The 13,933-nt window shown below is 27.7% G+C and overlaps 1 protein-coding gene across 1 annotated transcript in view; it reads left to right on the top strand.

Moving 5' to 3' along the window:
- LOC105847680 (uncharacterized) overlaps positions 1-13,933 on the top strand; it is a 41,929-nt gene that overhangs the window by 18,329 nt on the left and 9,667 nt on the right. Inside the window, exon 2 of the mRNA XM_065811022.1 lies at positions 10,741-10,985. Within this exon, the coding sequence (XP_065667094.1) occupies positions 10,741-10,985 (245 nt within the window). The remainder of the gene's footprint in view (positions 1-10,740; positions 10,986-13,933) is intronic.

Genomic DNA, 13,933 nt, shown 5'->3' with positions numbered 1-13,933 from the left:
GTATTTTTTTAAATTAAAGATTTATTTTATCTCAAGAGAATCAAATCATTTTATATATACACACATATATATATATATATATATATATATATATATATATATATATATATTTATATACATATATATATTTACATATTATATATATATATATATATATATATATATATATATATATATATATATATATATATATATATATATATATATATATATATATATATATATATATATATATATAGCTATTATATACTGAAGCATTTTGAATTACAGCTATTACAAAACCAAAATCTAGATTTTGGAGGCTTTTTCAGGCTAGCACATTGAAAGTGGTAGCAATTCAGACAAGAGTCACAACTAATACATTCTTCTTCAACCCTTTCTTTGCAAACTGTGCATGTCCAGTTTGGTGCAAGCTTCATCTTATCAACAACTTGGTTAACCAGCAGCCATGCTTCCTTTGTAAAGAATGCTTGTATACGCCCAACATTAATAGTATCATCTATTATGTTAGGGTGTACTTTTTCTGGGCATATCTCTACACTATTTTCATCCATCAAAGAACCCTCCATAGCTTTTTTAACATCTTCTTTAGACAATAACCAACAAAGCATAACTGAAATTAAAGCAAAAAAATTATATAAAAATATTAAATATTACGTTCAATGAAAAATTTGAAAATTACATTATTTGAAAGATTTACGTTCAAATTTTTCATTAGGCTGTTTTTGGATAAAAGGAACTGGTTTTCCATTAGAAGCCGGTCTCTACTTTTTTTTCTTGGCAGGCAATCCAACTACTGTGAGCTCTGCTCCTTTGGGACGCCCTCTCTTTGCAGTAAAAGGAAGAAATTTTATCATCGAAATATCTAAAATAAATACAACCACATTGAAATAATTTTAATCTAAAAAAATATTTTTTTAAATTAAATTTTTTTTTAAATAGTTTTTAAGTAAAATGCACAGATTCACCCATGCTGCACCATTAATTAAAGAACTTGGTCTTAAAGGACAAGCTGATCGAAGAGCGGATCATGCAATAAAAATAATTGAATCAGTTGTTAAAGGAAAATGCCATCCTGCTTTAAATGAATTTGTCCAAGTAAACAATGAAGGTCTTTTAAAAATAACAGAATCAAATAATACATGTGGTAAAAAAAGATTTTGTGTCTCTGGAGCCAACCCTTGTGTCAATAAAGAATTACAAAAACATAAAGAAAAAGACAAAAATACAAAAAAAAAATAAAATAACAAAAATACAAAAAAATACAAAACAACAAAAATACAAAAAAAAAAAATTAAACTTCGAGCAGCGGAAGATAATAGAACATTCTGGAAAGGCATAGGTGTCTAGCTGTCATCGAAAGAAAATAAAAATTTACTACAACAACAACAACCGTGACTGTAACTACCTGGTTCTAAAGTAGGCAAAAAATCTTCAATGTTTTTATTTTTACTGGTGCTCTCCCCTTGAATATATCCTTCTATCTCGTCATTGTTAAGTTCTACAATACTAACTATATCTTCATTGACTATATCTTCTGTATAATAAAAATTAATAAAATCAAAACTCTTAATGCTCCCAATATGCTCCCAAAAATAATTCCTAAATAAAGGATATAAAAATTGATTAGTAAAGTAAAAGATTTATAGTCTATCTTACTTTTTCAACTGTTTTCAAGTAAGAAATATACTGTATATATAGTAAATATAACTGTTTCAAAAGAAATATAATGCACAGATTCAACACTGTGACTACCTGATTTTTCATTATGCAATAAATCCTTATTGTTTTGCATCTTACTGGCGTGCTTCTCTACTTGAATGCCTACTTCGTCATCATCAATGTTGTGATCTATACTAACAACTTTATCTCCATTGACTATATCTTCTATAAAAAACAATAACCAAAACCTATCCTGTTGAAAATGTTTTAAAAGAAATATGCACCTAAAAATAATTCATAAATCAAGAATATAGAACTTAATTAAAATAGTGTCTATCTGTTATTTTTTTTCAAAAGATTTTAAGTTAAATAAAATAAAATGCAGAGATTGACCACCACTATTGCTACCTGGTTCTACAGTAAACGATAAATCTTTATCATTCATGTTACTGATAGCTGCTTCTATGTCATCATTGTTGTGCTCTACATTTTCAACTTCATGGACTTCATCTTCTTAAAAAATCAATGCAGTGGTTTTAGTATATATAAATATAAAATATATATAAAAATAAATATAAAGTATATATATATATATATATATATATATATATATATATATATATATATATATATATATATATATATATATATATATATATATATATATATATATATATATATATATATATTTACATTTGTATATATATATATAATATACATTTGTATTTTTACATATAACTATATTTGTTCATATAATTATATTAATGTATAAACTACAATTATATTTAAAAATAGATTATGATATATCAATAAAAATGGTTTCTAATTATATTTAACTACACTAGCCATTTCTTTTTTGTATGCCAACATCAATACCTTTTTTCCAACAATCTAAAACACTAGCAAGTAAGTCATATCTATGCTCATATTCCCTCATAGAAGACTCTGATACAACAGAGGCCAATTTTTGACATAATTGTAAAGTTTTTTTGCATTTTTCATTTTGTGACAAAATTGCAGTTGTTCTTGCTTTTTCATTACTGGTAACTACACTATATTGACCAGGATTACCCAGCACCAGAGATTTTACAACATGATGCTTTGATTTGTAGTAGTCTAATGACCATCTTGTTGCACACAGCGTTCTGTTAAATAAATCAACTCCTTCCACTTTTCTAACTGCAAAAACGCGCCTACATGGCAATTATTGCCATGTAGGCACATTTTTTTCAGAGTCTGCAATGCTATTGAATTGCATTGCAGACCTGAACCCACAATCACAAAACAGAACAGTCACTTTTAATTTAGCATATGTTGTTGTAACTTCATATTGGTTCTTGGAAAGCTTTTTTAATGACCTTACTTCTGATGCTAATTCTAACTGCTTTAAAACAAAACTAGATGCATAAGGTGTTAACAACTTCTTGTAAGATTCTTCAACAGAACCAGGGTCATAAAGAACAACAGGTCTTTTATGGAAAATATTTATTGCTTTGTAATCTTGCATTACCCTTGTGGACTGTAAAAACACCAGAAAATTGTCAAAAAACTGTCCAAGGTTTGTGTTTCTAGAACAAACTTGTTTGATTTTTGATTTAAAGATTCTAGTCTGGTATTGGTTCTGTTCAGGAATGTTAGATTTGCTGACTTCAGACCCTTAACCCATTCATTGTGTATTTTATGCCAATTGTCTTCAAAATAACAAATAACACTATTAATTTTTGTTGATTTCAGAAGTTAATAAAGGCCAGCATAGTCTTCTTCTGTTTTTGCATAAGTCATTTTTTGCAAAATCTCTAAACATAAACTTCTCTCTTCAGATGTAATACCCAACTTCTCTAATGTCAATTCCCTTCTAAAGGTCCTTAAGACATGGAACAAACATAAATGCAACTTTGCTTGTGGAAACTCTATTCCTAAAACTTGTCCCTCGGTCATATCTTTATCTGACATGATATTTAATGTTTTTTCCCAATTAGGATTGACCATCTTAATTGTTGCAAATATCTCACTATGGCCATTATCATCCTCTCCTAGCAAAATATATAATGGCATATTCAAATTATTAAGTTTGTATGTGGAATCAGTAAATAGCATTTCTGGAAATGCATAGAAACAATTCTTCATTGCCTGGTCTTGATAAAAAATACCCAGCAAATTATTGTTTTCATCTGCAATAACTTCCGTTGTTGACCCTAGAAAGATGATTAAAAGGCATACAATTATTTTACAATTAATTTATTTAACTTAACAAAATTATGTTGTGTTTTTAAAAGTTTAAAATTTTCAAAATATTTTTTGATTTACAAATTGTTTATTTGCTTTTCACTCATTCTTTCATAACCAAAATTTCAAAAACATATTAGGGTGTTGCCATAAATCAACTAAAATTTCATGTACAGATTTTTCTTTGGAACCCTAGGGAACTGTTTATAAGGGTTAAAATCCATAAAATAATTAAAAGAACTATTTTTTATCTTAAAAAGATATAAATAATTTAAATATTTCTTACCTTCATTATTTTGCAATTTTTTAACAATACTTTCTACATTATTTTAAATATTCCTATAGAATATGTGACATGTTTTGCTTTTATATTTGAAAGGTCACGACCTGTTATTACTTTCCCATTAATGTTTTCAAATGATTTTGCAAAACCATCTTATTGCATCGCATCTTTAGTAGTTTGACTGCTTCATCAGAAGCAGATCCAGATAACTTTCTTTGATGAGGTAGATGAGAAAATGCTACCTAAAAAACAAAATAAAGTAAAGAAGCAATAACACTGTCAGTATTTGTTTATCTAAATTTTTTTATTCACCCTTATACTAAAATAAAAGAGAAAATATTTAAACAAAGTTACCTCACTATATTGATGGTTATGATTCATATTTAAGGATGCAACTTTAAGGCAAGAACCTTCCTTTTCAACTGTCAATATTATTTCCACTGGACAATTCATTTTGAATGTACTTAATCATAAATTATCTTTTATTACAGTTACAAAAGTTCGTTGCAACAACACTTTCAACAATTTTTAACCTATTTTTCTAGTACATCATTAAAACTTAATGAACATGATATATAAACGAAAATGATCCTATCTTATTACAAAACTTATAATATATTATGGTATAAATTAAAATATTATACTATAATATTTTAATTTATAAATATTTAGACCATGTATGGTATATATACACATACACATCAAGACTATACACAAAAAACAGTAAAAGTTATTAAAACTCACCTTTGATTTGGTCTTTTGCCTTTGACTACGATATGAACTTCTTTCCCCCTGCAATACGTGCAAAAACTATATAGGAATACTCCAGCTCTGACTTTATTATCTTTCCTGGCGTGCGATTTAATGCTGATGCTATACTTCTGCTATCTTTTATATAAAACTGGGAATAAGTTGTCTTTTGTAACGTTTCTATCGCCTTCTTCAAATCACCAAAAGAGGAAAATGCCCTGCCAATTTCAAAAGTGTCTATTGTAGTGTAACCTTAAATTAGCAAAATTGTGATTTAGGAATAAATTGATTTAGGAATAAATCGAGATTTTAAGTATTTGTATCTACGCGCGCATGCGTGTCGGAAAAATAGCCATTTGATTCAGAGTAGTTATTATTCCGGTGGCATATTTTGAAACCCTATACAGGCTCAGAATAGGCAGAAAAATGAACAATCTGATTCGCTGATTTTGAAAGAGAGGCAAGTGCGACTTAGTTGAAAAATCATAGTTTATAGACTTAACTGGTTTGGAAACTCGGTGTTTTGCGTAAAAAAAAACTCATTAAGGTGAACGCTGTGATCACGTGACATTGACGGTGCACAGCACAAAAATTTACTATGGCTTCAGAGAGAGAAGACGATGACTATTTTTGTAATAGTGACCTTATAATGCTATTGGAAAGTTTTGAAAAAGATATTGAACTTCAAAATTATACTGAAGCTATTGTCGAAGATGTTAGTACTTTTTCCTAGTAAGATAAAAAAGTGAAAAATGTTTCTTTATGTAAATTATTTACGTAGCATAATCAAACATTTGTTTTTAGGTTTTTTTATTAGTGATCAAATTAAGCGAAAGATAAGCGATTGAGTGACTGATTATATTTTGTTTTTTAAACATATATCTTACTTAAAACTATTTTTAGCTTAGCCCTGGATCCTTCCCATGTATATATATATGTATGCGTTAAAGTTTTTAGAAGTAAAGGAGGGCTGAAATTGCATATCTCTAAAAAGCACCCCAACAATATTATCGTTGATGAACCTGCTAATAATCCAGTTTTTACCACTGAGATTTTGTTCTCACTACTAAAAAAAGTGTCTTGCAAGATTATAGAAAGCTCAATTTATGGTGACAAAATAATTGAAGTTGTTAAAAAATTTCAGATTGACCAGATAAAAGATGAGATTCAGTTTGATAGAATAATTGAAACTTGTAGTAAAATTTCTCTAAAAAGTTTGAATGAGTTTTATGTTGATTATTTTGGCAGAATAGTAATCAACAGTAGGCAAATTTTTAATTGTGATGCTGAATATGAAGATACTGCTACATTATTATTAAGCAAACCTGCTGACAGCATAGCATCTTATTATAGGGCTAATATATCTAGTGTCAGTGATAAAAAGATATCAAGTAGACAAACAATATGTGAAAGGGAAAAGTATGGCTTGCAATATCTAGGAGGTTACTGCATCCACAAATTAAAAAAAAAAAATCCAAAGTTTTCGAACAAATAATGACACTGCTATACAACAAGCAATATCAATATTAAAAAGCTGCCAATCTGAAACAAAAAATATTCCAGACCAAAAACTTATCAATGCTCTTAGCCGTGGAGGACTCACTGGTATAACAATTGAGTTTGAGCAAATATTAGTTATAGCAGAAAAAGCATTTTGGTTATATACAGAACTGTCAGAATTAACTAAAAGCATAGACATAGATTTCTTAACAGAAAAAACATTATATGATCAAGATATAGATGAATATTACAGGGGTATTCTTAAAAGCTGTGATTTAAAAATTGAAAAAGATATACAAAAATCTACTTAGTGTTCAATACTGAGATTATATTTTAGAGTTCGAAGTCATTCATTTGTCAAAGACATTGTTAATAAACACAAAGCAAAAAAAAAAACAGGAGAACTATCTAAAAAAGGATTACGTGCTAATATGAAACAATCACATAAACTGAAAGACAAATAATATATATATATATATATATATATGTAGTTTTATAAAAGTTTTGAATACAAATAGTTGTTATAATATAAGTAATTTGTAAATCATGTTTTTTTTCTCTTTCTTTTTGGTATAAGATCTTCAGACACATTTATCCAAGACTTTTTTTTATATAAGAGCCTCTAGTATTTCCAGTGTTAAGCGAAACACTTCTTTGGATGCGTATTGCATTAGAGTTGTATCCAAACTGTTTAGCATCAGGGTTATCTGAATGTCGCCCTATTTGTCTTTGAGCACTGAAATATTTCTCTAATGGATCTTGACAAAATCTATTAGTAAGTACATAAGACATACCCTCTGCTAACAGAAACCTTGTAACTTCCACAATTGAGTTACATGTCATTATTAAGCCTTCATGAGTCTGATGTGAAATGAACATTTTAGCCTTAGCCTCATAAGAGTATTGACAACTAGAAGTATTGTCCACTCTTTCATCTATAGATCTTTTCCAATCTTTAAAATAATCCAAAAAGCCATTTAAAAGGAAATTAATTCGTAAATCATTTTGGTCTGTGTATTTTTGAAGGAAAGGTTTTATATTAATTTTATGTTCTTCAAGAGATCTACTGTTAACACAATCAAAAAACATATCCATTTTTTCACAAAAACTAGCTGTCTCTTTATGTTCCTCAGTTCCAAAGGTTTTCAAAACAGATGCTACGGTTTGATTTAAAATTTGGGTAGCTAGTTTTACAGTCATAGCAGAGTAAGAGTTTATGTGTATGTGCTCATTATTTAACATAGGCATAAGTTTTAAACCATTGTCTAAATCTTCATAATACAATTGAGTAATGTGCTGCCACAATAAGTATTTTCCATTGTTCCACAAGTAGCGTGTGCTTTTTCCTGCGCCAGAGTTTAATAAGCAATTTTGAGCAGTTTTCATCAGGTGTGGTGGGTCTGCTACAAAGAATTTGTATCTATATTTGGCATACAAATTTATTGTTTTAAAATTAACAGGAGTAATCATATCTCCACACATATAACGGTGAAGTTTAATCATTGTTCGGTCAACACTGTTCAATGATGTACAAAAAAAATCACTTATAAATAATCGCTACATATAATCTGTGAAATAAAGGAATAATCTGTTTGCAATATCACTTAGCAATAAACGCCGTTAAAAAGTTTGTGTGCATTGTCACGTTTCATTTACGCTCTATTTTTGTGTCAAAAGGTTAAACAATAGATTTTACGGAGTTTCCAAACTAGTTAAGTCTATAAACTATGGAAAAATATAATAAAATCAAAACAAACAGATTTTTGAAATAAATTTCAAAGTAATGATATACTATGTTTATCAATACAAGTCATGTGTTACTATCAACACAGGAAATTCATTTTATTTTAGTACTCTTCAGAGTTTAAAATGAATCAAAATCTATTTTTACAAGAGAATTTTCAGTCGTAAAAATTTCAATAAAGTTTATCTTGGTGATGAAGATTTTATCTATTGTTAATTAAAAAAAAATGTGTTGAAGTAAATTTGAAAAAATCTACAAATGTGCTTCTCTTAAAATATGCTCTTGGCCTTAAAGCATTCTCAAATACATAGTTTATATAAGTATGTTGTACGAGACTAATAGTGAAGCACTTTTGCATACAAAGTTTATATGCAGTTTTACGTGACTACTGGTGAAAAACTTTATTTATAAACTGATTTACATGTTTATTATAAAGAGTTGAAAATTAGAGTATTTAAAAAAATAAAATTTGTACTAATTGCAAACTAGCTTACATGTTCCATTTCAATATATGAGCTCTGAGGAGATTTTGTGTTCGTGCTTTGTTTCAACGATAGTTTGGAGGAGGCTGATATATTTTTTTATTACGTAACTTTAATAAAACATCGTGTTAAATCATTAAAAACTTTTTTAAAATCTTAATAAAATTTTGGCAAGCTACATTAAGTTATAAAATATTTGAAAATTTAACAAAAGAAGTGATATTTATGTTTGTCTACAGAACAGTAATTTTTGTACAGTTACATATAAACACTGACATTAAAAGCAAGAAAAAGTATTAAAGTCAAATAAGTTAACCAAATAAAAGTGGATTATGGCATAAATAAAAGTGGATTATGGCAAATGATTGTGGCATTTTTTGTATTGTATTAATTGAAAAAAAAAAGATTTCAAAAACTAAACTAAGTGGTTAAAATCGAACTTTTTAATAAAAAAAGAGTAAGAAAAAAAAGATAAGAAAATTATCAAAAAAAAGAACAAAATATATTGTCATGCTATGAATATTTTTGCTATTATAAAATGTGTTTTGTATGTATAAACTCTTGAAATATTTCCCTTGAATTTGCATGTGTGCAATTTTGCAAGATTTCTAAGTGTGTTTCTCATCAAATATAATGTCCGTGTTCTATAAAGCATTCTCAATACAAAGTTTATATGCAATTGCACCAGGCTTCTGGTAAAGTACTTAAAATATGCAAAGTATAAATTTTAAGCTTGTTAATTATAAACAGTTTAACATTTAAAATTTTGGAAAAAGAAAATTTTTACAGATGTTTTGCCAAACAAGTTTACATGTTCCATATAAATCTACGAACCCTGAAGAAGTTACTGTTCAACCTAAATTTTGAGAACGCTGATAAGGCGTACATCAATATTTTTCTTTATATATATTATATAGGATGAAAATTGGATATTAATCGAATGGAAATAATTTGAATAATAAATTGGATAATAATCTATCAGAAACTTTACTGAGTATTAAAGTCAAAAAATTTAACTAAATAAAGGTTAATTGTGGCAATTTTTGTAATAAAAATAACTTCATCAAAATTAGCTTTTACATTTGAAGAAGCAAGTTTTCAAAAAAATTATTTATATTACATCAAAATAAAACATGACGCATCTCTGTTTTTATATTAATAAACAAGAGATATTCACAGAAATTTTAAAAAAGAACACTTATTTTTATTGGTTATACCAAAAATTACATAATGAAACTATTCATAAAATTTGTAAATATGGAGTACATTTTATTTAAGGTTTTTTTTCTAATCTTTTTAGAGCAGACATATTTTCTTTTTCTTCTGGAGTATATAATATAAAATAAATTATTAGCATTATAAATATATAAAATTTATCAAAGTTTGCTGCTTTATTTAATATTATTTACCATCTGTGAATTTGCATGTTTGCAATCTTTCTTGTTTCTACCTTTTTACACTTAGTAATGATTAAATAAATGGGAACTTAATTTGAAAAAAATTATACCAAGTTAATAATAGTCTATTGATATTAGTAGATAAATTTCAAAACTGTTTTAAAAAATCTATCGTATGAGAATCACAGCATAGTCAAGTTTTACCATCTGGTTTATAGTTTGTTACAATGATTGTCTTTTTTATATATTAGAATTATAAAAACAATTAGAAAAACAAATTTTTTTAAATCTTTATTTTTAAGAAAAAATTCTGAAAATCACGGATGTTTTGAGTTGTGAGAGTTTGTATAAGCATTTGTACTATATTGCACAAAATTGGATAGAAAAATCATAATTTTTTTTGCTATTATTATTTGGTTTTTTATAAAATTACTTTAATTCACTTTTATTATTCAATACATTTTTTGACATTTGCTTTGATTTAAACATACGCCTCTCTTTCAAAATCAGCGAATCAGATTGCGCATATCTCTGCCTATTCTGAGTCTGTATAGGGTTTCAAAATATGCATTCCGGTGTCGGAACAATAACCACAGCCTTATAAATATTATTTTGTCCAATTAGGTACGAAATTATTTCCTTAAAAAATGTCCGGTTTTATCTTTTTATGTTTATTATTAATTTCTTTATCTCCAGCAATGAATAGCAGTACCGACGATTCTGATATTAACGAAGAGAGCAGTGACAAAAATGATGTTACTGAAAAAGAATTATTATCAAATATTCAAAGTTTCCTTGCTAAAGACTTTAACCTGAGATCAAATAGTATGTACAGTTACGAGTTGCTGGAAATGAAACAAACCAATAAAAAAATAATAAATGACGGAATGAGTATTCATTTTATGCTTACATTTGCACAAACTGGGTGTCGTAAAAATGGGGTAATTACTTTTACTTTTTTGAATCAATAATATACCTATATATTATGTGTTTGTGTTTATAACAGTGGCTTAAGTGTAAGTTAGTAGACACTTAAATCTTATACTAATGATATAAACATTAAATTATCCCGTATAGATATATTTGGGTCTAATATCACTAGCATGTTGTAAATTAATTCAAAATCAAAAATGCTAGTTCTGCATAATTAGTATGTAAAATCTTTAAATTTTGAAGCGTAGTAGCATCATTTTTGTGAAAACAAATTAAAATGACTTTCTGCTTCACATATAAATTAGTAAATTTTTATGATATTTAACATCTAAAGTTAACTTTATAACATAAACTGCTGCATAAACTCGATCATAAACTGCTTCTCTTTGTTTAATTTTTACTACCTGTTTAGTTTTGCCAACATTAAGAATACTATCACCTACTCTTACAATTATTAGTTTAAAATATTATTGCTTATAAAGTTAGTCATAAAAGTTGTTTTAAAACTTTTAGATTGATCATAAAAAATAAATAGTTATATAACTAAAAAAAAGTATTTATAAATCTCTGATCATTTATTAAAATAATAAATAACAAATTGTAAATTTTCTTTAGGAGTGGTTTGTACTTTATTTAATTGGGTTTTGTATGATATTTTATAGTTTAGAAGTTATTTCAAATTTAATTTCAAAGCATGAATGAATTTAACTTCATTGTTGAGGGGATTTTAAAAGCAATCTTAAGACAAATTCATCTCACAAACAAATTAAATAAAAAAGATTATATGTTTTATTTCATAAATAAAAGATTGTAAAAAAAAGATTTCACCATTTTTTAAAAAAAACTTAATATAAAAATATACTTTTCTCATGCTTAGAATGCAAATTTTTTTTGAAAAAAGAGTTTTTTTTTGTTGAGAAATAGTATGAATATATAATCAGTTTTGTAATTCTGTTTTGTTTATTAAAAAATTCTTTTGCTCAAATCCAATAAGCAAATATAAAATCCAAAATATTTGGAAAAATGACTAAAATTGCATGGAATAGTCACAAAACTATTCTATTGCATTGCAAAAGGATAGTTTTGTGACAATTCGCTTTTTCAAACTTATGTTGGTGGAGGTTTTTTTGTGCATATTTTTAGTGTATATAAATCATGGCATAGGTACGGAAATTAAATTTTTTTTTTTTTTTTTTTTTTAGATTATTCACCTTCCTAAGGCCCGAAGGGGGCCACTACAGTCGAAAAGGCTACTCTTTTTTTTTTTGTTTTTTTTTTTGTTTTTTTTGTGGTGCAACCCTCTCACAACCCTTTAACTCCGAAACACGAACCTTGCCAAGCAAGGCCGCTGCGCGGAGAAACTAAGTTAAGCGCGGTACTTCCAGGGACGTGGTGGGAGTCGAACTCCGAACCTCTCGCTTAAAAGCGAGCGCTCTTACCACTACCGCATGTAGTAAATATATGACAGGCCTCCTCTATGCAATGTTAGTTGTTTAAAATGATTTTGCAACATATCCAAAATATTAGACTTTTTATCTCAGATTTTTTATGGTTTAGATAACTACACTTTTAATTTTTAAGTCATATGGGCAAATCTGTTATTCCACCTCTCTTGTATGGTTCAGACTTTGTCACTTCACCTAAAAACATAGCTGAATTGTTTGCTAAAAACTTTTCATCAATATCATCTCTTGGCTCTACTAGTTGCGTTCTACCTGGGTTAGTCGTTAAACAGATTGATCCATTGCTTGACATTTGGAAATAACTTTATCTGTATCTAAAATGATTTCCAATTGCTACAGCATGGGGCTCACAGTGGGTTGTGAAATTTAATTCTGATAAAACTTAATTTTTTTCAGCCAATCGTTATCGCAATAATTTAGATCTTCCTATATTTATGAATGGTATTGTACTCGATGATTCATCTATCCTTCATCTTCTAGGATTGACTCTTACTTCCGATCTTTTATGCCTAGGTAAATACCTAGGTAAGATTGACTCTTACTTTCGATGCCCTTTCTCTTTTAGACAAGGTGCAAAAACGCATTGTAAACATAGCTGGACCTGCTCTTGCAGCCAACCTCCAACCATTATCACATCGTCGTAATGTTGCTTCTCTTTCTCTTTACTACAAATACTATAATGGGTACTGCATTAAAGAGCTAGCGTCTCTTGTGCCATCTACTAATATTCATTCTCGTGTTACTCATCATTCGATTAAGTCTCATCCTTTTTCTGTGACTGTTCCGAAGTGCTCAAAAAACTCTTATTTGTCTAGTTTTTTTCCCCAAATGTCAGCTCTTTGGAATTCGCTTCCTTCATCTTGCTTTCCTGATTTATAAAATTTGCAATCCTTTTAGTTGTCTGTCAATCGTTATCTTGCTCTGCAATCTTCATTTTTCTTTTCCAGTAACTTCCAACTCTAATAGTGGTTGTTTGCAGCCTTGTTGAAAGCAAATATATATATAGTCTTTATGGTACAGTGAATAGTTTCCATTAAACTCACTATGTCTTACTTGTAAAAAGTAGGGTTTTTTTAAGCAAATTTGTTTCCGCTAAGGTTGCAGACAGCCACTCTTTAAATTTAGAGTTTATGTAACCATCTTTCTCCAGATATATTTGGAATTCCAGATATTTCTTTTAACTTTTAGTTTTTCCAGATTACTAAATAGTTTTCCATAAATATAAATTCAAAAATATATTGTTTTAAAATATATTTTTGCATTTTGTTTATAAACTTTTTCAGTTATTATCAGTATATAAAAGAAAAAAAGTTTCAATAAAATTAAGAAAGCAATCAATTCAAGAATTCAAGAAATCAATTTAAAGCTAAATTAAGACATATACGAGGGAAATAAACGGATTTTTCTTCCAAAGTGTTTCTGGATTTTTAAAATATTATCTCTGGAGTTACTCCAGAGATGATCTCTGGAGTTACTAGGAATTAGAAGTGAGT

The sequence above is a fragment of the Hydra vulgaris genome, chromosome 11 (genome assembly GCF_038396675.1).
Source record: "Hydra vulgaris chromosome 11, alternate assembly HydraT2T_AEP".
Taxonomy (NCBI): domain Eukaryota; kingdom Metazoa; phylum Cnidaria; class Hydrozoa; order Anthoathecata; family Hydridae; genus Hydra; species Hydra vulgaris.
Note: the sequence above shows the minus strand (reverse complement) of the source record. Positions and strands in the feature narration are given on the sequence as shown.